General features: G+C 36.9%; 1 protein-coding gene across 1 annotated transcript in view; it reads right to left on the bottom strand.

The window, feature by feature from the left end:
- The window catches only part of L3MBTL4 (L3MBTL histone methyl-lysine binding protein 4), a 503,654-nt gene that overhangs the window by 444,206 nt on the left and 31,813 nt on the right, over nucleotides 1–27,635 (bottom strand). Inside the window, 2 exon segments of the mRNA XM_057504056.1 lie at nucleotides 4,467–4,566; nucleotides 12,812–12,891. Of these exon segments, the coding sequence (XP_057360039.1) occupies nucleotides 4,467–4,566; nucleotides 12,812–12,891 (180 nt within the window).

Below are 27,635 nucleotides of genomic sequence, written 5' to 3'. Positions count from 1 at the left end.
CATGTCCCAACCTGGGACACTATCATCCTGCTTGCACCAAATAACCCCAGGGCCAGGCACATCACAGCTCAAGACAATCCTCACACCCAAGACCACTGAAATTATTCCAACTAGACAATCCTAAACCTGCTTATCCTGCCTGTCCTGTCTCACCCAATCCTTCCTGTAAATAATAAAATGAAGGCTTTTGTCAACCTTTTCCCCTCACTTCTGCCTCCTGATAGACCCATATGATCCTGCATGGTGCGATGATCCTGCTCTGAAGTAACAAACTATTTCTTCAACACCAGTTGTCTCTTCATCTGCTAGCCTAACTATACCTAAATAAAAACAAAATCCCAGGTATATTTTAAAACATATTTGCTAAGGCTTATGCAAAAACAATGAGAAAAAACTAAAGAGTTTATAAAAATCACCCTTCTGTGGTTCCTCCAGATATAAGTGAATTCTGTTGGCCATGGCAAACTGGTATCAGTCCTGTGTGGGCCAACAAAATGATAAAAAGTTAAGTACTAGTGAAAAATAAGAAACTAAAGTAATCTCACCCTAAACATTTTCTCAATATCTATTTTAAAATAATCCAAAAAAGATTTCATTACCCATTGCCCAAGTTGAAGTCAAAAAAGGGACCCCTGCCACTATATCAAGCTTAGTGACCACAGAATCAAGAACAACTTTCTCCATTCTGACATCAAGACCTGCTAAGTCTGGCCACTGACATCCACTTCAGGCATCTTACTTACTGTCTCATTACATGCCAAATCTTAAACTTATTGAAATGGAAAGACCATTAAAGACCTTCTAATCTAACACTCTTATCCTACAGACAAAGAACATGAGCCCAGTCTGGTGAAGGGCTTGTTCTTGATCAAAGAGATAATTATCACTAGAGCCAAAGACTAAAATCCAAATATCCTGACCCCCAGCTAATTCTACAAAACTGCCAATAGCAACATCTGCTCAATCAGACAGGTCATTACAATCTCATCATACACTATATATGTTTAACTGCTTCCAACCCCATACCTCTGCTCATGCTGCCTCCTTGGCCCAGAAGATCTCTGCTATGACCCTTCAACTATCTTATCTTTCAAGGTTAGCTGCCTAGAGAGCATCCAGGTGTTAAAATGCAAATAAGTTGTATTCTCTCATTCTGCATTTTACCAGGTTGGATTTAACAGCCATTTCTTACAATAGCACCAAATATGCATATGAAAAATATTTGTATTTATTAAATAAATTAAATAAAGCATTAAATATGGGTATCTTAGATACTCTTCACTGTTCAAGGTCAGACATGAGCTCCTAATAGTCCTACCCTTCCCTGAAGGCTGAATGTGCTTAAGAGCCCTAATTTGCAAAACAACTTCATTGTATTGCATCACTCTTTGTAAATTAATTCTCTTCTACTCAAGTATGCTAAGATCCTTTAGAGAATAACTGCCTCGTATTTGTTTCTCAAAGATCATAATTCACTAATTAGGTATACATTTGTAAATTGTAAGAGGTTCAGTGGGAGAGGAAGAATGGGAATTTACATTAGTCAGGATCAGATATTTTATATATACAATTAGAGACAATACATTTTATTTTTGCAGAGTCAAATAAAATTTGCATTTTTATTTGGGAAACTTACATTTTTATATAGGAAATTTGAAATTTTACAGTCTACATATGCTTTGGGGTTTTATGTCCAGAATACCCCACATACACACTAAACATTTATTAAATAACATCCATGAGAAAAATGTTGTTTGCTCAAATACCTTGTTCCCACACTTTGTTAATTGTAAAGGTGGGTGGGAAAGGCTAGTAAATGGCACCCAAATGACACTTGTTTTTGGGCTGAATGTTGTGAAAAAGGGTAACATATTAAGAGCATAATAGGAACAGGGAAACACCTCTGTTCAAGTCTGTGGCAACCCTATGGAGATAGCACATTAAACAGAAGTTTATCCACATGGGAGATTTCAGCAGACAAAGAGATAAAAAGACAGCAATAAAACCTAAGGAAAAGAGGCCCTCTTGCAGATGCTGTTAAAAAGGGTAGAAATTGAGTGACATCTTGTGAGTATGATATGAAAAGCTTACCAAAATTTTAAATGCACATACTCCTTAGTATAACAACTCTACTGGTAAGATTTATCTGTGAATTAAATGTAAAAGTATATTAAGACATATGAATAATAACACTGGTTATAAAAGGTATGTAACAACAAAAAATAAAAGTCGACTAAATGTTTATAATAGGGCACTATTTAATAAATTGTGGTACATTCACAGAATGTAATACTATGCACAATTGAAAACAATGACAAGAACTGTACCTCCAAGATATCCAATACAGAATTCATTCTAAATGCGTATCTTTTCAATTACCCTATGTGAACATCCTTTAAATAATTTTATGTTCCAAACACCTCAAAACTCAAATTAGTAATATGGCCCTTTGAAATATCATTTTCTTACCATTGATCAAAGAATCACATTTGCATGGAGATGCCATTAAACATCAGGAACATCATTTAACAGATATTTTTGGAAATCTAGCTATACAAGACTCTACACTAAAACAGCATTAAGCACTTCTGAAAAAGGGAAAAAGCACTTCAAAAAAGGGAAAAATCCCAAAGTGGGATGGAAATACTGGTAAAGGCATCAACATTACATTAGAAATCAAGCTGTGCTTTAAGAGAAAACTGGGATTTGTGCCAATACAGAAAAGACAGAAGGTTAAATACTCATGTTGTAGGGCAAGATAACTCAAGTGGTAATAATGTTAGCAGTCTAAAGGGGAATGATATGAGAAAAGGTAAGAAATATGTCTGAAAAGAAGAAGTGGTCTCAAATATTAAAATAAAAACTTGATGAAACTATAGCATTGTTAGAATGTAAGATATGTCTGTTTCCCCAGGACACTGGTTCTCAAACATGAGTATGTGTCAGAATCACCTGAGGGGCTTGGTGAAATAGCTAACGCTGAGCCCCACGCCCAGAGTGTCCGATTCAGTAGTCTGGGAATGGGGCTCAAGAATTCGCATCACAGACCTCCAGGCAATGCCAATGCTACTGGCTCAGAGACCAAAGCCAGTGAACCATTATCCAAGGACAACTTTGAACACATCAAATACTCAGTCTTCTCAGAGGGCAGACACAGAAAACCAAAAATGCTAAGAATGGCACCCTCACATAAGTTGAGATAAATGCAGGCCTTCCCAAGTCTGGTCCAAGCACCCTCTCAGACAGCAAGTTCTCTGGGATAAATTTAGAGCACTCAACTCTCATGAACTGGTCTATGAGATAAAACCAATCTGGACCTCAGGGGGAACTGGACCTCAGCCCCATATTAAACACCACACCTCCCAGTGAAGCGGATCCTGAAGAAAGAGTTCTACAGCTTAACACAGACTTATATTAATATCTTAACATCAGTTATAGACCAGATCATCACATGATGTTTCATTTAATGCTGGAGTTCATCAAAATACACCCCACCTGACATCAAACCAAATAATGTATGATATTGTGTCATTTCACCAACTCTAATGTGTAAACACATAACCACAACCCACATTCAGACCCCAAAACCCACGCCCAGATAGATGGTGCGAGCCCATGAGGTTGTTAGTGAGAATGCTCTAAAACACCACCATCCCCAAAGCACTCACTATGGAGATCTCTTGATCCCTCCTGCCCACCCTGAAATTCATAGGAATACAAAAACCTTTCATAAGGAAACAGCACAGGTAACTGGAGGCATGCACATTATACAGCAACACTGTCAAGATGTCACTGCGATGTATTTTTTAGACATAATTAACATTTACACAATAGACTCTGTATAAAGCAGATTACCCTCCATAATGTGGATGGGCCTCATCCTAAGACTTGAAGACCTTCTGAGAAAAAAGACAGACCAATTCTGCTTCCAGAATGCCTCTGGATGTGAGCCTGCACCACCTACTCTTCTCTGGTCTTGGCCTGCCAACCTGCTGTGTACATTTCAGACATGTCAGTCCCCACAACCACATGAGTCAATTCCTGAAAATAAATCCCTCTCTCTCCCCTACATATATACACACATACATATAATTCAACATCACTGAGTAGGGACGGAGATCGTGACAGACTGTCAACTACTCCTATTGGTTCTGTTTCTCTGGAGAACCCTGACAAATACAACTCCTTACAGTGCACAATCTCTACCCTAACTGGTAATAAATAAACAATAACCCCCATCTTTCTAAAAGAAAGGGTCTCCCTTCACCTTTAAAATGAGATTACCTTTTAAAATGTACCAGACTTTAATGACACATATTCTATACCACTATATGTAAAACTCAAACAGAAGCAACCAGTTTTAGGTGATTGAAAAAACACCTCTACTGTGGTTATGTGAACCATGTGATTACATTGTGAATTCCCACAGTGAGTGCACAAAAACGGTCCAGGAATCAACATCTTACCAAGCAACCATCCTGATTCCAATGCTCTTTGGAATCCAGGCTCAGCTTCCTCTCTCTGTTGGGTTGTTTCATTGCCGCTGTCGCACTCCTTAGGGTTTCTCTAGAACAGTGCCACACAGGAAGTTGTAGGGTTTTGCCCCTTTAAAATTACAAAAACAGGAGGCGGAGCCAACATGGCTGCATGAGTAGGACAGTGGGAATCTCCTCCCAAAAACATATATACTTTTGAAAATACAACAAACACAACTAGCCCTAAAAGAGAGACCAGAAGACGCAGGACAGTGGCCAGACTGCAGCTACACCAGCGAGAACCCAGCGACTGGTGAAAGGGGTAAGATACAAGCCCCGGCCCGGCGGGACCCGAGCGCCCCTCCCCCAAGCTCCCGGCGGGAGAAGAATAGGCAGAGCGGGAGGGAGACGGAGCCCAGGACTGCGGAACACTCAGCCCCAGCCATCCGGGCCAGAGCGCAGACACAGTATGTGCCCAGAGGGGCCCTGGATACTGGGGGAACAGGGAGTAAGACCTCTGAGTGGGTGCCGAAGCTGATGCCCCTGTGACAAAGAAAAGCGGGGGCTTTTTGAAAGTCTTAAAGGGACAGGGACTTAACAGCTTGACGGAAACAACCCAGGTCACAGTACAGCAGCTGGAAATTACAGGGAAAACCGGGTGCAATAACCCCCTGGGCAACAGCTCTGAGACCCCTCACGGAGGCAAACAGTCAAGCAGCACCCCCATCCATTACCCCACCGGGCGCTGCAAAAGCAGAGAAGCAGCCTGAGACAAATTCCGCCCACAGAAAGGGAAATTTCTCCCTTCCGGCCAGGCAAGACACAAAGACCCACTCTACACGCAAATACCCAACACAAGTCACTAGGGGTCGCAGTTTCCCAGTAAAGAAAGGCCAGTAGCAAGTGAAAATTTTGGCCCTCCCAGCTGACAGTCAATAGCACCTGTCAACATGAAAAGGCAAAAAAATATGATCCAGACAAGACTAACCCAGACAGCTTCGGCATCTGCTACATTTTCCCCTGAGAAGGAATCTGGGGAGATAGATTTAGCCAGTCTTCCTGAAAAAGAATTCAAAACAAAAGTAATAACCATGCTGATGGACTTGCAGAGAAATATGCAAGAACTAAGGAAGGAGAATTCAGAAATAAAACAAGCTCTGGAAGGACTTCAAAACAGAATGGACGAGATGCAAGAGACCATTAATGGACTAGAAAACAGAGAACAGGAATGCAGAGAAGCTGATGCAGAGAGAGATAAAAGGATCTCCAGGAATGAAAGAATTTTAAGAGAGCTGAGTGACCAATCGAAAAGGAAAAATATAAGAATCATAGGTATTCCAGAAGAAGTAGAGAGAGAAAAGGGGATAGAAAATGTCTTTGAAGAAATAATTGCTGAAAATTTCCCCAAACTAGGGGAAGAAATGGCCTCTCAGACCACAGAGGTACACAGAACTCCCATGACAAGGGATCCAAGGAGGGCAACACCAAGACACATAATAATTAAAATGGCAAAGATCAAAGACAAGGACAAAGTATTACAGGCAGCCAGAGAGAAAAAAAAGGTTACCTACCTACAAAGGAAAACCCATCAGGCTATCATCAGATTTCTCAACAGAAACCCTACAGGCCAGAAGAGAATGGCATGATATACTTAATGCAATGAAACAGAAGGGCCTCGAACCAAGACCACTGTATCCAGCACGAATATCATTTAAATATGAAGGAGGGATTAAACAATTCCCAGACAAGCAAAAGTTGAGGGAATTTGCCTCCCACAAACCACCTCTACAGGGCATCCTACAGGGACTGCTCTAGATGGGAGCACTCCTAAAAAGAGCACAAAACAAAACACCCAACATATGAAGAAGGGAGGAGGAGGAATAAGAAGGGAGAGAAATAAAGAATCATCAGACTGTGTTTATAAGAGCTCAACAAGCGAGTTAAGTTAGACAGTAAGATAGTAAAGAAGCTAACCCTAAACCTTTGGTAACCACAAACTTAAAGCCTGCAATGGCAATAAATTCATACTTTTCAATAATCACCCTAAATGTAAATGGACTGAATGCACCAATCAAAAGACACAGAGAAATAGAATGGATAAAAAAGCAAGATCCATCCATATGCTGCTTACAAGAGACTCACCTCAAACCCAAAGACGCGCACAGAGTTAAAGTCAAGGGATGGAAAAAGATATTTCAAGCAAACAACAGAGAGAAGAAAGCAGGTGTTGCAATTCTGGTATCAGACAAAACAGACTTCAAAATAAAGAAAGTAACAAAAGACAAAGAAGGACATTACATAATGATAAAGGGCTCAGTCCATCAAGAGGACATAATCATTATGAATATATATGCACCCAATACAGGAGCACCAACATACCTGAAACAAATATTAATAGAACTAAAGGAGGAAATAGAATGCAATGCATTCATTCTAGGAGACTTCAACACACCACTCACTCCAAAAGACAGATCCACCAGACAGAAAATAAGTAAGGACACAGAGGCACTGAACAACACACTAGAACAGATGGACCTAATAGACATCCTTAGAACTCTACATCCAAAAGCAACAGGATACACATTCTTCTCAAGTGCACATGGAACATTCCCCAGAATAGACCACATACTAGGACACAAAAAGAGCCTCAGTAAATTCCAAAAGATTGAAACCCTACCAACCAACTTTTCAGACCACAAAGGCATTAAACTAGAAATAAACTGTTCAAAGAAAGCAAAAAGGCTTACAAACACATGGAAGCTAAACAACACGTTCCCAAATAATCAATGGATCAATGACCAAATCAAAATGGAGATCCAGCAATATATGGAAACAAATGACAACAACAACACTAAGCCCCAACTTCTGTGGGACACAGCAAAAGCAGTCTTAAGAGGAAAGTATATAGCAATCCAAGCATATTTCAAAAAGGAAGAGCAATCCCAAATGAACGGTCTAATGTCACAACTATCGAAATTGGAAAAAGAAGAACAAATGAGGCCTAAGGTCAGCAGAAGGAGGGACATAATAAAGATCAGAGAAGAAATAAATAAAATTGAGAAGAATAAAACAATAGCAAAAATCAATGAAACCAAGAGCTGGTTCTTCGACAAAATAAACAAAATAGATAAGCCTCTAGCCAGACTTATTAAGAGAAAAAGAGAGTCAACACACATCTACAGAATCAGAAACGAGAAAGGAAAAATCACGACGGACCCCGCAGAAATATAAAGAATTATTAGAGACTACTATGAAAACCTATATGCTAACAAGCTGGGAAACTTAGGAGAAATGGACAACTTCCTAGAAAAATACAACCTTCCAAGACTGACCCAAAAAGAAACAGAAAATCTAAACAGACCAATTACCAGCAACGAAATTGAAGCGGTAATCAAAAAACTACCAAAGAACAAAACCCCCGGGCCAGATGGATTTACCTCGGAATTTTATCAGACATACAGGGAAGACATAATACCCATTCTCCTTAAAGTTTTCCAAGAAATAGAAGAGGAGGGGATACTCCCAAACTCATTCTATGAAGCTAACATCACCCTAATACCAAAACCATGCAAAGACGTCAACAAAAAAGAAAACTACAGACCAATATCCTTGATGAACGTAGACGCAAAAATACTCAACAAAATTTTAGCAAACCGAATTCAAAAATACATCAAAACCATCGTACACCATGACCAAGTGGGATTCATCCCAGGGATGCAAGGATGGCACAACATTCGAAGTCCATCAACATCATCCACCACATCAACAAAAAGAAAGACAAAAACCACATGATCATCTCCATAGATGCTGAAAAAGCATTTGACAAAGTTCAACATCCATTCATGATAAAAACTCACAGCAAAATGGAAATAGAGGGCAAGTACCTCAGCATAATAAAGGCCATCTATCAAAAACCCACAGCCAACATTATATTGAACAGCGAGAAGCTGAAAGCTTTTCCTCTGAGATCAGGAACTAGACAGGGATGCCTACTCTCCACACTGTTATTTAACATAGTACTGGATGTCCTAGTCATGGCAAACAGACAAAACAGAGAAATAGAAGGAATCCAGATTGGTAAAGAAGAAGTTAAACTGTCACTATTTGCAGATGACATGATACTGTACATTAAAAAACCCTAAAGACTCCACCCCAGAACTACAAGAACTGATATCGGAATACAGCAAAGTTGCAGGATACAAAATCAACACACAGAAATCTGTGGCTTTCCTATACACTAACAATGAACCAACAGAAAGAGAAATCAGGAAAACAACTCCATTCACAATTGCATCAAAAAAAAATAAAATACCTAGGAATAAACCTAACCAAAGACGTGAAAGACTTATACTCTGAAAACTAAAAGTCACTCTTAAAAGAAATTAAAGGGGACACTAACAGATGGAAACGCATCCCATGCTCATGGCTAGGAAGAATTAACATCGTCAAAATGGCAATCCTGCCCAAAGCAATATACAGATTTGATGCAATCCCTATGAAACTACCAGCAACATTCTTCAATGAACTGGAACAAATAATTCAAAAATTCATATGGAACCACCAAAGACCCCGAATAGCCAAAGCAATCCTGAGAAAGAAGAATAAAGTAGGGGGGATCTCACTCCCCAACTTCAAGCTCTATTATAAAGCCATAGTAATCAAGGCAATTTGGAACTGGCACAAGAGCCACAGACCAATGGAACAGACTAGACAATCCAGACATTAACCCAGACATATATGGTCAATTAATATTTGATAAAGGAGCCATGGACATACAATGGCAAAATGACAGTCTCTTCAACAGATGGTGCTGGCAAAACTGGACAGCTACATGTAGGAGAATGAAACTGGACCATTGTCTAACCCCACATACAAAAGTAAACTCAAAATGGATCAAAGACCTGAATCTAAGTCACGAAACCATTAAACTCTTGGAAGAAAACATAGGCAAAAACCTCTTAGACATAAACATGAGTGACCTCTTCTTGAACATATCTCCCCGGGCAAGGAATATAACAGCAAAAATGAACAAGTGGGACTATATTAGGCTGAAAAGCTTCTGTACAGCAAAAGACACCATCAATAGAACAAAAAGGAACCCTACAGTATGGGAGAATATCTTTGAAAATGACACATCCGATAAAGGCTTGACGTCCAGAATATATAAAGAGCTCACATGCCTCAACAAACAAAAAACAAATAACCCAATTAAAAAATGGGCAAAGGAACTGAACAGATGGTTCTCCAAAAAAGAAATACAGATGGCCAACAGACACATGAAAAGATGCTCCACATCGCTAATTATCAGAGAAATGCAAATTAAAACTACAATGAGGTATCACCTCACACCAGTAAGGATGGCTGCCATCCAAAAGACAAACAGCAACAAATGTTGGCGAGGCTGTGGAGAAAGGCGAACCCTCCTACACTGCTGGTGGGAATGTAAACTTGTTCAACCATTGTGGAAAGCAGTATGGAGGTACATCAAAATGCTCAAAACAGACCTACAATTTGACCCAGGAACTGCACTCCTAGGAATTTACCCTAAGAATGCAGCAATCAAGTATGAGAAAGACCAATGTACCCCTATGTTTATCGCAGCACTATTTTCAATAGCCAAGAATTGGAAGCAACCTAAATGTCCATCGATAGATGAATGGATAAAGAAGATGTGGTACATATACACAATGGAATACTACTCAGTCATAAGAAAAGGGCAAATCCAACCATTTGCAGCAACATGGATGGAGCTGGAGGGTATTATGCTCAGTGAAACAAGCCAAGCAGGGAAAGAGAAATACCAAATGATTTCACTCATCTGTGGAATATAAGAACAAAGGAAATACTGAAGGAACAAAACAGCAACAGAATCACAGAACTCAAGAATGGACTAACAGGTACCAAAGGGAAAGGGACTGGGGAGGATGGGTGGGTAGGGAGGGATAAGGGGGGGCAGAAAAAGAGGGGTATTAAGATTAGCATCCATAGCGGGGTGGGAGAAAGCAGAGGGCTGTACAACACAGAGAAAACAAGTAGTGATTCTACAACAGTTTGCTACGCTGATGGACAGTGACTGTAAAGGAGTATATAGGGGGGACCTGGTATAGGGGAGAGCCTAGTAAACAAAGTATTTGTCATGTAAGTATAGATTAATGATTAAAAAAAAAAAAAAAAGGCAGTTCCTATGTGGTGCCCTCTAATGAGTTCTACACAATGATATAAAGGGCATATAAAAGTGTAGGCAAAGGGTCTGTTTGTGTTTATGCAGAGGATCAAAGCCTAATTTGGCTACCCCGAAAATGAACTAAGAAACGATATGAAAAAGAACTTCCAACATCAGCACTCTCGGGAAGACTCATGACAGAAGATGATCAGCAAAAAAAAAAAAAACTCCAGCAAAGATCCACGCACTGCCACAGGTGTAGATGCACTCATCCCACCAGTTCCTGGACTTGCCATGGGAATGATGACGGAGATATCTAAGCTGGCCTGTGCATACAGTAAAACAAAAATTGGACTGGATCTATACTGTTGGAACTCAACCAAGAATTAGGAGAAGTGCAAATTGTAGCACTCCAAAATCTTACAACCACAGACTATTTATCGTTAAAAGAACATATGGGATATGAACAGTCCCCAGGAATGGGTTGTTCTAGTTTATCTGAATTCTCTCAGACTGTTTAAGTTCAGTTGGACAATATCCACCATATCATAGATAAGTTTTCACAAATGCCTAAGGTGCCTAACTGGTTTTCTTGGTTTCACTGGAGATGGCTGGTAATTACAGGTATGCTTTGGTTAGGTAACTATATTCCTATTATGTTAATGTGTGTGCACAATTTAATTAGTAGTTTAAAACCTATACATGCTGAAGTTACTCTACAAGAAGATATGTCAAAGAAATAATCAATCTCCCCATGTTTTCTTCTGCCTGCTACTTCTATAGCTTTTCTTCTTCCTTCCTAATACAACCCTTAAATAGAATTCGTGCCTCATATCAAATTTACCAAGTATCATAATTCTTCCAAGTGGTAAAGATACCTCAAGACAAATGCTGGGCATAGAAGCCACAGGGCATTAATATGCAAAGAAGTAAAAAGCTAACCTTTTCAAACAATAAGGCTTCTCTCTCACTTACCAACTTAACATTTCCCTGTATGGCCCCGGAAGATGACTGGTTAGCCAGAGACGGGTAAGATTCCTCAAGGGAGGAACAACCTAAGACAAGCACAGTTGCAGGGGGCCATCTGGTGAGAAAATGGGGAGCAACAGAGGTGATGCTTAGAACCTCCCCCCTCATGTTCTGAGAGAAATCTTCTGCATACATGGATGTTTATTGCCCTCGTCTAGCTCGGATTAACACATAGTCTACAGGCACACACCTGATCATCTACATTTGCTCTCTTACAACACTAAACTCTGTTTTCTACCTTTATCTCGTATCTACCTACCACTTCAGCATTTTATTAAAAATAATAATAATAGAGAAATGTGGTATCCACATATAAATCAAGTTTTAAAATCAAATGAATATTCATATTTGAACTGACTGTGTATAGTTCATAATGCGTGAACAAAACCGAAAGCTTCTGTGATGACTGCCCTTGCACTGCTCACCATGTAACTTATTCACTGTGTAAGAATTTGTACTCCATGTAAGAATTTGTTCGTTATGCATCAGAAGATTGGAGACTGACGAAAATTAGGCTTGGGGTGGATTAATGATTGTGCATTGAGTACTGACCCCCCTATATAGAAATTTATTGTGGTTAACAACTATTTGATCAATAAATATGAGAGATGCCCTCACAAAAAAAAAATATATATATATATATATATATATAAACACACTTCCAATTGTAAAATAAATAAGTAACCGGGATGTAATGTATAGCATAAGGAATATAGTCAAAATATTGTAACAATTTGGTATGGTGATACCTGGTACCTAGAATTATCATGTATATAAATGTTGAATCACTGTGTTGTACACCTGAAACTAATGTAATGCAATACTGTTGTTAACTACCCTTCAATAAAAAAAAAAAAAAATTACAAAAACAAACCCCAAATAATACTTTCAATTATATGTCTTATAGCTTATTATCATAAGTACCCTGATAAATGAACTGACATAAAAATTTTACTGTTGATTTTACAGCCTCTGGCATAATAAAGGAGTGGGGAAAAGAAATGAGCTTTCTAGAATTTATATCACAAAGAAAATAGATACTATTTCTTTTGGTCTTATCTATCACAAAATTCCCAGCTTTTTACTTAGCTGTCCTAACCAATTAAGATTCACTCCAGTCTGCCTGTACAGCTTCAGTACTCACACGGCCTGACTGTCCACAAGGGTCAAAGCAAATGTTTTCTTGGTAAGAGGTCTTAGCCACACACAGCATAACACAGCAACCTGGAACAGAGAAAATAAGAAAATTTTTACCAATCCTATTTATCATGACTCATGATCTTCTTCAGTACATTAATAAAAAATTGTAGACATTCTTTGAAAAATTATTTGGAATGAGTTTTTTGATACAGCAGGTTACCAATTTGGGACAACCAACCACTAGTAATACATGAGTACCACTGGAGTTATAACTCAAAAGGTCATTCACTTTGAATAATTTTAACTATAACTGACAGGTAATTTAAAAAAATTAATACAACTAAATCATCTGTAGGCCCAATGTTTTAGAATCCATATATCCAACTTCTTCCTTGATATTTCCACCTAAACAGTGACCCTAAATCATACAACATATTCACCACTGAGCTCATGGTTTCCCCTTTCATTGCCTCCCAGTTCTACTCTCATCTCCTGTATGCATTAATGACATGATTGGCCACCCATTTGCTCACATCTGCCCACACAGTTGTTCAGACTGTGCAGTGCACAAGAGCACCAGCCAAGGGGCAAGTGGAAGCTGAAATCCACCCCTGGGCTCTGCACACACGCCGTTGCCACTGCCGTGGGATTACATCTGCCAGGAAGAAAACACATCTTTTTCTAATTCAAACCAAGACACCTTTTGGGCGAATGACTTTTGGCCACGACGACTTTGCCAGAGACCAGGGAATTGCCGTCATTCCATACTTCACATCACAACCCGCACTCTGTCTCCAGATTTTGTTGATTTTTAATCTACTAAACATTTTTTAATTCAACTAAAAGAAACTTCATATCCTTGAGAAAAGCTTTCCTTGTTTACCTTCTGCTCCCAATGGACAAGGTGTCTTACCATAAATAACTGCCTGTGCTCGTATTTGCCACAGCATTCAACACTACACTGCATTTTTAATTCACAGACACATCCTCCCTTATGAGGCTACAAGCATGCTGACGACCAAGATTGTGAATCACCAATCTTCATTTTTCCATTGTCTACAAAGTGTGTCTCACAGCGACTCTCGGTGAGTTTTTGTTGCCCTGAATTGCATAAAGGCACCTCTGAATTACAAAGAAGCCTTGACCTCAAGTCTGATGGTAGCAGCTCCCATCCACATTACTCCTTTTAGAGTGCTGCATGATTAGGTGAGCCTGGTTCTCAAGCCTAACAACTCCTTTCCCCCTTTTTTAATGTTAAAAAAAACAACTTCCTCATCTGTTTGCTTCTAGTCAGTTGATATTTATTTATGTCCTTAAGACAGGCACTTACCTACTAAATTCACTAATATGACATTCATTTTTGTAGGATGTAAATATAATTTACTATGCCTAGCTCCTAGTTAATGCTCTGAACATCTATGCAAATGAACAGTTTGGACTCGATGCCTTTAGCAAAGGCATTTGTGTAACTGCACAAAACACTATCAGTGCCAAGTCTGGCCTGCATTTCACGACTAATAATACGCCACAGCTTGTCAAGCTGAAATCATCTGGCTACTGAGGCTTTTCTCCTTGCCATCTAAGTGATCTGTCTTACTAATCTCTGATAATTATCTCAGTAACTCGGTTTTAAAAAGCAAGAAAGCCTGAATTTATATTATGTATTGAAAAAAAGATGAAAATATTTTACACTGAGAAGTTTCAAAGTACAACTTGTAGCAATTGGGTTCCCTTTAGATTTAGAAAAGATAAGGCAAAAATATACCAGATACCTAGACTCATATAAGATTTTACTGCCAGATGAAAAAGGAATCAAATACAATATTCCATCAAAGAAAAGTTAAAGGAAGTAGATGGTAAGCAGATAGATGACAGAAAGAGAGAGAGAGAGAGATTAGATAGATAGATAGATAGATAGATAGATAGATAGATAGATAGATAGATAGATAGATAGGTGGTTGACAAACTGACACACAGACAAACCAACAGGTGGGTTTTACATAATTCCTTCAAATGTCAATTCTCAGGATGTTGGTTAGAATACATTTGATAAATATTTAACCTGATATCCTTAGTATCAAAATATTTGGATTATTCTGATTGTCCATGATACATTGTCTATCAGGGGCCCCCAGTGTCACATCAGCCACATGCTTCCTTGCTGAGTTTTGAAGAAACAAAATAATTTTAGAAACAAGGAAGAGTAACAGCACATTCTAAAATAAATTTTAAAAAATCTATCACCTAGGGGAATGAAAGGTGGGCAGTGATGGAGCAGAGCTACACACCAGTGCACCTCAGTTTGTGACAACATCCAAAACTAGAACAGACAGTCGTTGCAAATGATTTTTATTAACTAACCTTTTAAATAATATTTTATATTTTAAAAAAGACAGGTAACATATGTAAGTGATTTGTATATCTGTAGAAAACTTGGAAATAGGGCACTGAGTTTTCAAATTAATCCTCTTAATCAGTTTGATTTCCCTTCATGGTTAGGAGATGTCTGCACATTGCCAAACACTTGTCTTACTGACCTCCTAAATAAGCAGACAAATTAAATTATAATTTAGAAAGTTTATGAACAAATTCAATACTTCAAATTAAAGGAGCCTATAAACAACAAAAATAATGCACTTGTCTGCTATATCCAGTTAGTATTTGGTAGCTCTTTCAAAAAATATTTATTGATCACCTATTATCATCAATATAGTCACAGGTACTTTGCAGAATATACAAGAATGATTCATAAGATATTCTAGAAAGGGAGATAACTAGAGTAGCCATATGCCTTAGATAACCCAGTATAGTTCTGCCTCATGCCACCTATCCTGGCAATGATTATTAACAGCACTGCCTTTCACTCCCAAAACTGTTCCAGTTTAAACAATAAATCATATGGTCACTGTTACCAGGCTAAAATTTATTCATCCAGTTGATATTCAATGTTAGTAACACAGAGTAGTGTTCAAATAAATTAATAAATGATTACAACTGAGGCATTTTGACCACTGTGTGAATTATTGCTCCCCCTTACTGGTATTAGTACTTAGCTAACATTACCTGAGTAATCACATACAGCTGGTATAGGCATAATGCCTCTACATATAGACTTTCAATCAATACTTAGAACAACCCAAGAAAATATGTACCATTATCAAACTCAATTCACAGATTAAGAAATACCAAGGGGATAAATAACTTCCCAAGGTTATGAAACAATTACCCAGGTAGTACAAGTCTATAGTCCTTCATCCAACACTTACCCTATGTTGCAGTTTTCCTGGCTATCTTGTAAATTTAGTTACCTGAGACTCAACCATCCAGGTACACTACCTAAATCCTTACCACATCCAAGGATCTAAGTGAGAAACTGACACTAAAGTTTTTGTGAGAATCCCTGGCCCTCATGCATAGCTTATCTCCTTAGTTGCTTTATATCATCACTGTACTTTACATCAGGGCAGACACCTACTCTTACTTTTTAAAAAAATTTTATCTTTATTATCTATTTGGGAATCTTAACAAATTAACAGTTAGTCATGTACTTATTGTGACTCATACGTATCACATAAAGCTTTATGACAGTAGCACAGGAAGTCCCAAGATTCAGAGCCCAAAAGGTATCACACAGGGTTTCTGAAACTCAAAATGTTATAAATTGGTACTTTATCAGACATATCTTCAAATATTCTTTTCTGTCACCAGTATAACTGTAATAAAATCAGATAATCAGAAACATAACCCTTTTCTTCCCCTCCCCCTCTCCTTCTCTCTTCCCCCCCTCCCCAACATTACAAAAGCAGCACCAAAGATACAAGTCCCAGACAACATTAGCACAGGGAAAACTAATACGTCAATTTTGGGGTCTGCCTGTCTGAATTCTTTCTGAAACAACATTACAATTGTACACTCCATTCAAACGTACCTAGTGGCTAAATAACATACATAAACATTATCTCTCCTTGTAAGATAGAATCACTTAAAGGGTTTATCCCATACTGAAGTCACCAAACTTAAACCAGTTAAGTTTGTACAAATTTACTCTTCAGATCTTCCTGCCAAGATGGCACTGTTATCCCTGCTTTGAGACACCCTTTGCTCTAAACAAAGATCAAAGCCATTAAAATATACACCAAATAACCCTCTCTGTAAACGTGCAGCAGATCAAAACAAAGTGTCAAGTAAGCTGAAAACCTTGAGTCTGTTGGGGTCCAGAAGGAAAGAAAGGCAGGAGAAGTTAGGAGTTGTGATCGACACAAGATGGACATGGAGCCAGGTTTACCCCTTGACACCCGGAGGTGGCAGGAGGCTCCAGCGATCATGAATGGGAGCCAGATGGAACTTCTGTCACAAGGGCCTGGTGGGGTGAGCTGTAAAACTGCTCTAAGAAGGCAGGAGGAACCAACACGAACTCCTGACCAAGAAACGGGCCCCAGGAAGTGGGAGTAGAAGGTGACCACAAATATAAAAAAGCCAAAATCTATGGGAACACACAGACTGAAAAATCCAAGTCCTCCTACTCAAAGTGTGCTTCCAAATCAAAATTCAAAAATACATAAAGAAATAAAATGCTAAGAAAGATAATCAATAAAACCAGTCACTGGGGGAAGAATTCATCCTGGTGAAATTTAAGTTATAGAAAATTTGGATGAATATATTTAAATAAATAAGTTTAGAATGCTCAAAAAAGACAGATGAAAGAAAAAAGTCCCTAACAAATGAACAAGAAATTATGAACCATAATAGAAGTAAGTAAAGCAAAAAAACTGGATACGAAAAAGTTTAAGAACTTTGCAATTTAAAGTGTAGTCAGTAAGATAAGCAAACCTGACGTATTTTTAGCTAGACAGACCAAGAAAAAAGAGGGAATATTCAAATTACTAAAATCAGAATGAGACAAGTTACAACAATACTGATCTTACAAAAATCAAAAAGGCTACAAGGGAATACTATGAAAACTGTATTGTGACAAATTAGATAACTTACATTAAATTTCTAAAAAGATACAAATTGCTGAAAATACTCAAGAAGAAATAAGAAAATCTGAATATGCATATAAGAAAAGAGTTAAAAAGGCAATTTAAAGACTTGCAAAAGAAAAGCCCAGGCTCAGAAAATTTATACCATATATTCAAATAATTATTACTTATCCTCCACAAACTCTTCCAAAAAAGAGAGAAGAGGAAGTGATACTTTCAACTCATTCTATGAAACCAGTATTGCCCTGATTCCAAAACCAGACAAAGATATCACAAGAAAACTACAGAACAAGCATCAATTATGTGCAGTTCGCAAGAGGCAGATAAGCGAGGCCCTGCACTGCTCCTACCTACCTTCATTAGACCACACTATTCACAAGGAAGGAGAAGTCTATACTGAACCAGGGTCATTAGCCTCCTCCATACTGCTTGACACACACAGGGCATTAGCTGAACCCCAGCATTTCCAGCTCCACTGAGTGAAATCTGAGCAAGGACAAAAGACAACAGGGACACAAAAATCACAAGTGAGAGAAAGTGACTCTGATTCTCTTAAGCAAAAGGGCATCTGCCAGAAGAATATGCAAGACTTAACATCTGTGAAAGAATCAGAAAGAAACAAGGAAATGCATACTGAAAATAAAATCCTCTTACACCCATGCATTTAATGGCAAAGGTAAATTTTATCAAGAATTAGAATGTGAAGCCGCAATAACTTTCACATATTGCTAAGTGTAAACTGGTACAACTATCAGTTAAATCCAGATGTTTCTAGATACATAGGAAAACTCTAGCACATGTACAAGAAGGACATGTTTATTGTGGCACTGCTTATAATAATTTGGTAATACTCAAAACACCCATCAATAGGAAAATGGATACATAATTGTGATATAGTCAAAAAAGGATAAACAGCATGTAAAATAAATGAGCTAGGTATATTCCATCACAGCTAAAGCTCTAAAACAGATTTGAACAAAATCTCTAGAATACATTTCTGTAATATTTGCTTACAGAGTCATAGACATCCACTCAAAATATAAAGATATGACTGAGAATAACACAAAACTATAGCATAGTACTTACATTTCAGGAAGGGTGAAGATAAAAGGTTTGGGGACAAGAGACTTCAACCAATTATAATGCTTTCAGTTCTTTTAGAAAATGGAAGCAAATATGGCAAAATATTATTATAATTAAATCTGGATAGCCAGCACAGAGTTGTCGCTGACTCTCATGGGATTACTTGTGTATTCTGTAGTTTTATTCTGTGAGCTCATCTTCAGGGAGTTTCTTATGAGTTCTGGGAGTGTCCCAGGTGGTTGAGATACTGTCAGGGGGCAGTTTTGCTACCACAGCTTGAGCTTTCAGCATTGCTGGGCATGGGACAATGCAGCCACCGTTGTGTAGTACAGGTTTTGGTTTCTGATTTTGTGGTGATTATTTTTCCACCAATGTTTTAGTGGAGGTGAACCTCTTCTGTGCTACTACATAAGTCAGTGAGTGAAGGTTTATTATTCAAAGTTAGGACATTTTCTTTGTCTAAGCTCTGTAGAGAAGAGACAATTTGCAACTCAAAACCATGCTTGCAGCTTATGGTTGCAGTTCCTATACCCACGCAGGAATAAAATGCAAAGTCCCTAATGGGTATATATGATTTGTTTACTCAGTTTTATCTTTATTTCTGGCATCTAAAGACTTTCCCTTTTAAATTATCCAAGCTCAGCTGTGTAATACAAATACATTTGTTATATTTCTCTAATATGTCTTTTTTTTTCCTACATCTACTCAATTGACCATCTTGACAAGAAGTCACTTATTTATTTTCTAATTCTTTAGCCTCTAGTATATTGTGTTTGACAGAGTGGAAATTATATATACATATATATGTATATATGTATGTATCATATGTGTATATACATTATACATATGTTTGTATAATAAATGTTAATACATACATAAATTATACATACATATGCACACAAGCATATATTGAATGAGAATAGACACAGAAGATAACAGGTCCCAACATACATATGACAGGAGACATAGAAGGAGAGACTTAGAAAAAAACTTTAGATGAAACATTTAAAAAGCAAGATCAAGCCCAGTCTCTCCCCTCCAGGAGCTGACAATCTATCAGAAAAATAACATGTTCTCAGAGCTGAAAGCAGCATCTGGGACTCCTGACTCCTAGGGAAGGAGATTTCCAACCTTGACACTGCCTCCCTAGTGTGTCATCAGCTTCTTGCCCATCTGATTTGATTGACATAGTTTTGAAGAAGGGAAGTAATGTTATCCTACAAGCCTGAAAGAGTCAGGGTTGAGATCAGGGATCTATTTCCCTGGATCCAGTTCCAGTTTCACTACTATAGTTTTTACTTTCCCCTCGTACTCAAATGAGATAAATAGTTTACAAATGCTGAAGACCACTCGGTTAATGCTTACAGTGGAGAATCCATTGGTTAAGCTAGACCAACATCTTCCTTCTTTGTCCAGCTACTTGATTTTCACTTCAGGGAGTGTCATTCGGAATCCACATAGTTCCAGGATAAGTAACATGGAAAGAACAAACTCAATAAAATCCACTCTCCTGGCCACAGTAATTGCTTCAGGGATAGATAGGAAAACCAAGAAAATCTATGGAGATTTGATTCCAGGAGTCTGATTGGAAATACTGTGCAAGAGAACATTTCTTGTGAGATAGTTAAGTTAGAACAATTGAGTCAGGAGCTGCAGAGGCCACTAAGTAGAAATGAACTTCACTGAAACCAAAGTTAACAAAGAAGAAGCCAGAACCAAGTGCTGAGAGTGACAAGGCCCTGGATCCAGCCATACCTGATCCAACACCACAGTAGGATGTCTTGTTTTATGAGCTAATAGAATCCCTTTCTACTTAAGCCAGTTTGAGTTCGATTTCCATCATTTGTAACTTAAAGGGCCCAGACTAATAAGAATTTTAGAATCAAAAAGCAATAGTGGGAGCAGCAACAGCAAGAGGACAACTGCTCTCTAAATGGTTCTCCAGTTTAATATACTAAGACAGATTTGGATTATGATCCCAACATTACTCTAACTCTGTACTCTCTGAATCCAGTCTGGGTTTTATAATGTCTTAGAGCTCTTTCAGCCACATTAAAAGACCTCACAAAATTATAAACAATAATTTCAAAAGGAAACAACTGTTAATTATTTGATATTTAAGAAAATGTGACATTTAGAATTTCAGAGAAATTACGAGATGGAACAAAATAAAATAAAGTGTTGAAAGAGTACGAATCAATAATAATGATAATGAATGGTTTTGGAAGGTGTAGAGACAAGAGTAGATGAGATTTTTGTGCAAGCAAAGCATCTAATTGTTTATGAATAAGCGATTAGCATGCAAGGGAGGGGCATGGGTGAGGTGAGCAGTGATGCTAGCATATGTATTTATATCACTGAGCATAACTCTAGCTACATGAGAAGAGACTACAAAAATCTCCCCGGCAAATCAATGGAAATATAATATACTTTTTCTATCCTCCACTTTCAGAGTCTCTTGTACCTCTTTATGTTCCTAGTCACACAGTGATGTCAAAATTATCTCTCCCATAGCCCCTGAATATCATATATTAATCTCAAGCAGTGTACTAAAACTCATCCTTTCTCTCCATTCTGTCTGCCAGAAGATAAATAAATCTGTGGCCAGAAATACAGAACATATTACGTATAGCCAGATATTAAGTGTCCATAATACATGCCAATGTATGACATGTTTGACTGATAACAAAACACATTTTGTGCATTTAAACACACCTGAAATCAAGATGGTCTTGCAGTGCTGCAGGCCAGGTAGCAGCTCTTAAGTAATTATCACTGCCTGCCCATGCACAGATCTGGGTGCACCTCGTGGGGTATAAGGGCCCAGTTGTCACATAAACAATATGATGGCACCATCAAAATGATCAGAACATATGACAACAGCTCGGAAGAAAATCTCAGAGACAATATTGAAACACTCTTTCAAGAAATAGTTCAACATTAACACTCCTGAGGGCACAGAGGCCAATAATACTATGTGGGAAAACACAGGCCATGATGAGTGAATCTAAAGTGCTTCAGTAGACCTGGACTCTGAAGGGGACTAAGTTTCAGAAAAGCCCGATCCAACTTCTTAAGCTAATATTTTCCTTTTTGAGTATGTACAAGAGTAATAAATAATGAAAATATATTTTTAAGTAAGTAGAGATGAGTTCTTTCAATAAAATATCAATTCTTAGTGATGTAAAAACATAATTGTTTATTTGGCATTGCTTTTTCTTACCACTGGACCTTAAAATAATAGAACAGCTTATACTCAATAGTGTCTAATATTAGAAGACATTCAATAGTTTCTACAGAAAGGTCATATATAGTATATCTACCTTCTAGTTTTTCAAGGTATGGTTTGTTCTGGGGCAAGGAGATTGATTTCTGATTACTCCAAAAAGATATAAGCTGATTTCCTTACAAGTCATGCAATTTTAACCCTTTTTTGACATACGTCTGTGTATCTTTGCTCTGCCAAATCTATGCTTGGAGTTAAATAAGGGAATTTCATTTATCTCTGAAATGTCCCCTTTTGTATACAGCCAAAATCACTGAAAGGAAAATATAACCCCAACAACATGAAAAAAGCAGGTACTAACACCTCTCCTGAACCGTTAAGGTTTTACCTTTGTCTCTCCAAAATCTGTCTCTCTAATAAGGCTTGATGACTCAGAAATCAATTGCTTTCTTAGATATAAAAATAACATGCTCTCACAGCACACTAAATATATGGAATTGGGGCTTCATCAATAGGTGTTTACAAACTAAAAACAACAGCACTAGTGTGGGTGAGGATTTAATAATACGGGTAACTGTGGAACCACTTTCTTGTATACTTGAAACCAATATAAGATCGTATTTCAACTACACCTCAGTTTAAAAAAGTATGTTTCTTTTTTCTCTAATAAAATGCCTCAAAGATCCCCTAAAAAGTTTAAGTTATTCTTCCAAAGGCCATATGTAGTCATTCTTTCATTCCTAATACATCACATTCACTTACTAAATCAAATTTAGCAGTTAAATGATTAAATTAAAATCATAGGTCTGACCTAGGATGTCAGTCATTCAATTTTGCAAATAAATCTTTATAGAAGACATTAAAGTAGAATAAAGTAGTTTATGGCAGACCAATACTTCCTTCAGGACCATCATAAAAAGCTAAATAAAATATTAAGTTAATTAAGGCATCAGAGATATGGAAGTAATAACAACTAAAAAGTCTACAGAAGGAAGGAAGAAAGGAAGGAAGGAAGGAAGGAAGGAAGGAAGGAAGGAAGGAAGGAAGGAAGGAAGGAAGGAAGGAAGGAAGGAGGAAGGGAGGAAGGAGGGAGGGAGGGAGGGAGGGAGGAAGGGAGGAGACTGGGAGGGAGGAGGGAGGGAACCTCAGAGAGACAAGAGGTGAAAACAGCTGCGTCACACTGTCCTGATTATACTTGCTCATATGAAGGAATATATAAGTTCTTCATTTAATGGTCTTGTGAGGCTACAGGATCAGAATCAGAGACCTGAAGTCCCTCAAATGCATGACCTGTTTTTACACTGATATGCAGCAAGGCTAAAAGTTAAAAGTTAAGCCATAGGATCTATAACCAATATAGAGTTTTCTAAAGTGTCTGAAGTACTGTGAAGACAAAGATCAGAATTAAAGACTAAACAAGGAGAAGAGATAAACAGAACAGATTCTCAGTTAAAGTCCCAAAGGGTATACCTAAGGAATAGGGACCAACAGAGAGACTGAGATTTACAAAAACTCTAACCTAACTTTGATTCAGCTAGATTAAGATGATTAATTCCAAATTTTTCTGCATCTCAGAGGAAAGAGTAGACCATTTCTAGAGGAAGATAGTATCAGTTTGTAACATGTAGAGCCTCTACAACTTTTCACACACAATTGAATCCAGCATTCACTCAAAAATTACTATGCATAAGATATAAGAAAGTATGACCAAAACCACAGTAGACCCACAGGTAATACATTTATCAGTGTTAAGAGTCAAGGATTTTAAAATAATTATGACTAATATGTTCAAAAAATTAAGGAAAGATGTGAAAATAGATGAAAAGATAGAGAAGGCCACCAGATATCTGTAATATATAAAAAGAACAAAATGGAAATTCTAGTACTGGACAGTATAATACATGAAGCCCACTGGTAGATAAATTAATGGCAGACTGATACTGCAGTAATCTGGATGACAAGCCAAGAGAAAATATCCAAACTGAAGCAACAGAAAGGAAGAACGGGAAATACAGAAAAAGGGCCTAAAAGATATGCTTGTAAGAGTGGCAAGAATTAAAATGAAACTGGGGGTCCCAAAGAGGGAAAGAGTATGAGAACCAATAAAAAGCAATGTTTGAAGGGAAAATTGCCAGAAATTTTCCAAAACTGATGAAACATATCAAACTACAGATTGTCCAAGCTCTGTGAATATTTATTAATACTGAACATATGCATATTCTAAGACCTAACAACAATATCCTTGTAACATAAATGCAGAAAAATATTAAACAAGAAACACATAAGAATATTCATAGTAGACTTCTAATAATAAAGTATTCATCAACAGGAGAGTTGATAAATTATGGTATAGCTATCAGATAAAACAAGCAATATACAATAATGAGAATGACAAACTAAAACTACTGGGCAAATCTCACAAGCGATAGTGTTAACTGATGAAGCTAGTAACAGGAGCAAACACCATACAATTCTGTTTACATGAAGTTCAGTAATAGGCAAAACTAACCAAAAGCATTGGAAGTCAAGATAGCTGTTACCCTTGGAAGATAATAACTAGAAGGAGATAAGAGAAAAGGCTTTTGAAGTGCAGGTAACTTCTGTTTCACAATATCATGGCTGGATGCACACCTGTGTCTACTTTGTGAAACTTTTATTGAAAACATTCAAGCAGAGTGAAGTGCTTTATGGCAGATCAGTACACTTTGAAGAAAATCAAGAAAAACACATTCCATACAATTTCACATGTATATATCACAAATCAGTAAAAAGTTTGCTTAAATAAAAGAAGCTCTCCAAACTCCAAGTAAGATAAATATTTGTAAAAATCCATATCTAGGCCCATGATAGTAAGAGGGCTAATATAACAGAAAAATCTTAAAAGTAGGCAAGTGGAGAGGAGAGAACAAGTTACTGCCAAAGACCACCAATGAGACAGAGAGCTGCCTTTCAACAGAAAGAGTGAAAGACAGAAGACAGTGGGATGACATCATTAAAATGCTAGAAAGGAAGTGCCAACGAAAACTATACCGATGGAAATATTCTTCAAAAATAAGATGAAACAAAGATGTCTTGGGACCAATAAAAACTCAGTGAATCCACTGGTAGTATACATACTAAAAGGAGGAGGAAGAGGAGAATTCTTCAGATAAAAGAAAAATTATCCCTAACAGAACACAGACATGTAGTAAGAAATAAAAGATAAAAAGTAAAGATATGTATGTAGGTAAATATAAATTAATATTAATTAATAATAAAACTAAGGTCTTCTGAGTTTTATATATGGTCTGGAATTAACAGGTATATCAACAGTAACATAAAAGGTAGGGGGCCAAATGGAATGAACATTTTCTAAGAAAGTGGGAGGAAAGCAAACTAATATATTGCCTTACTTACAATATATATTACAATATATTGTAATAAAGTAAGGATACAGATTTGTAATCCCTAAGGTAACTACAAAATGGCTAGTAAAAGAATACCTAAATGTCAGGTCAAAAGGGTGTACAAAATAGAATACAAATAGTAGGTGAGAGATATGAATGCAAGTCATTAATTACATGAAAATGGACCTAATCAGAGTGGGTTTAAGAAATCTAAACACTAAACCCATTTATATGCTGCACAGAGGAGAAATGCCTTAAATATAAGGATACAGAAGAGGTTTTTTGCTTTCATGTTTTAATGTAAAAAGACAAACTGTGAAAACACAAAAAAATGATGAAGATACGCTAATATCATAAGACAAAGAAATACTGCCAGAGACAAAAAAAGACATCTCATAAAAGCAAAGGCAATAATTAGGAAGAAATAACATTTTGAATTGATGTGCATTCAAAAATGAAGCATCCAATTATGTAAAGCAAAAATTGAGAATTAAAAGAAGAAATAGACAAATCCCAAAACACTAGAGACTTAAACACACTCTCAATAGTTTAAAGAACAACCAAATCCCCCAGTCCTCCCCAAAAATAAAATCATTAGGGATACAGAAGATGTCAACAACACAATTAACAAATTTGGGCATTTATAGACCACTGTATCAACAAAGATAACATGCAAATTCATTTCAAATGCACATGGAACATTTATGAAAATTAACTACATGCTAAGTCATAAAGCAAACTTCAAGTTACCATAATCATTCAGAATATATTCTCTGAACACAATGGAATTAGGCCATAAGTCAATAAGAAATATTCAATTAGGAAATCCTCACATGCCTAGAAACTGAAAAATACACTTCAAGCAATCCATTGCTAAAGAATAAATCACAATAATATGTAAATATTTTTAACTGAATGAAACAAGATATGTCATAACAGAATTTGTAAGATACACCTAAAACAGGTGCTTAGAATGAAATTATAGCCATAAATGGTTTATCAAGAGGCTAGAAAAAGACCAGGAAATCAAATCCTAAAAAAAGCAGAAGTAAAAATTTTAAAAATAGCAAAAATCAATGAAATCAAGTTCAAATGTATAATAGAAAAACTCAACAAAACCAAAAGTTTATTCTTTAAAAAGATTAATGAAAATTATGGATCAACTTATAGTAACACAGACAAAGAAAAAAACAGAAAATACAAATTGAAATATCAGGTAGGAATAAGAACATAGCTACAGAGTTTACAGATATTAGAAAGATAATAAAAGCATTTCATAAATAACTTCATTAACAAATTTGACAATTTAAACAAAAGTTTCTTAAAAATGAAAACCTATTCAACTAAATCAAGAAAAAATTATAAATCTGGGTACTATTTTGCCTATTAAAGGAAATGAATCCTTTATTAAGACCTTACTACAAAAAGAGCTCTAAGCCCATATAGCTGCAATATATGCAAATATTTAAGAAAGAAATACAAAGTTCACATAAACTCTTTCAGAGAATAGGAAAGAATTAACCTTCTCACTCTATTTTTTGTAAACAAGATAACATTAATATCAACACCTGACAGAGATATTACAAGAAATTACAGCCCAAACTTTTATGAACATAGATGCAAAAATCCTTGCCAAAAGGAAAAAGAAATGATATGATTATCCTAACAGATACAAAAAGAGCAGTTGACATAATGCAACACCAATTCATGATTTTTTTAAATTTATTAAACTAGGAATAGAAGGGAATCTGTCTGATTCTGATAAAGATTACTTATAATTAATCTTGAAGAAATTGAATGGTGAATTATTGAACGCTTTTCCCTGGGATAGCAAAGAAGGCAAAATGTCCACTATCATGTTCTATCAATATTTTACTAGATGTCCTAACCAGTGTGATGATGCAAGAAGAAGAAGTAAAAAGCATTAAGGACTGGAAAGGAAGAAAACAAAACTCTTATTATGTGTAGGCAAAATAATTCCAAACATAAGAAAATCTAAAAAAAACCCACCTAACTACTAGAAATAAATGAACTTCCCAATATTACTGTACACAGGTAAATGTAAAAAAATCACTTTTGGAGGATCACGGGAAGATGGCGGTGTGAGCAGTTCAGTGGAAATCTCCTCCCAAAAATATATATATTTATGAA

This window comes from Manis pentadactyla, chromosome 6, assembly GCF_030020395.1.
Source record: "Manis pentadactyla isolate mManPen7 chromosome 6, mManPen7.hap1, whole genome shotgun sequence".
Classification (NCBI taxonomy): Eukaryota; Metazoa; Chordata; class Mammalia; order Pholidota; family Manidae; genus Manis; species Manis pentadactyla.
This window is presented reverse-complemented; position numbering and strand designations above follow the sequence as displayed.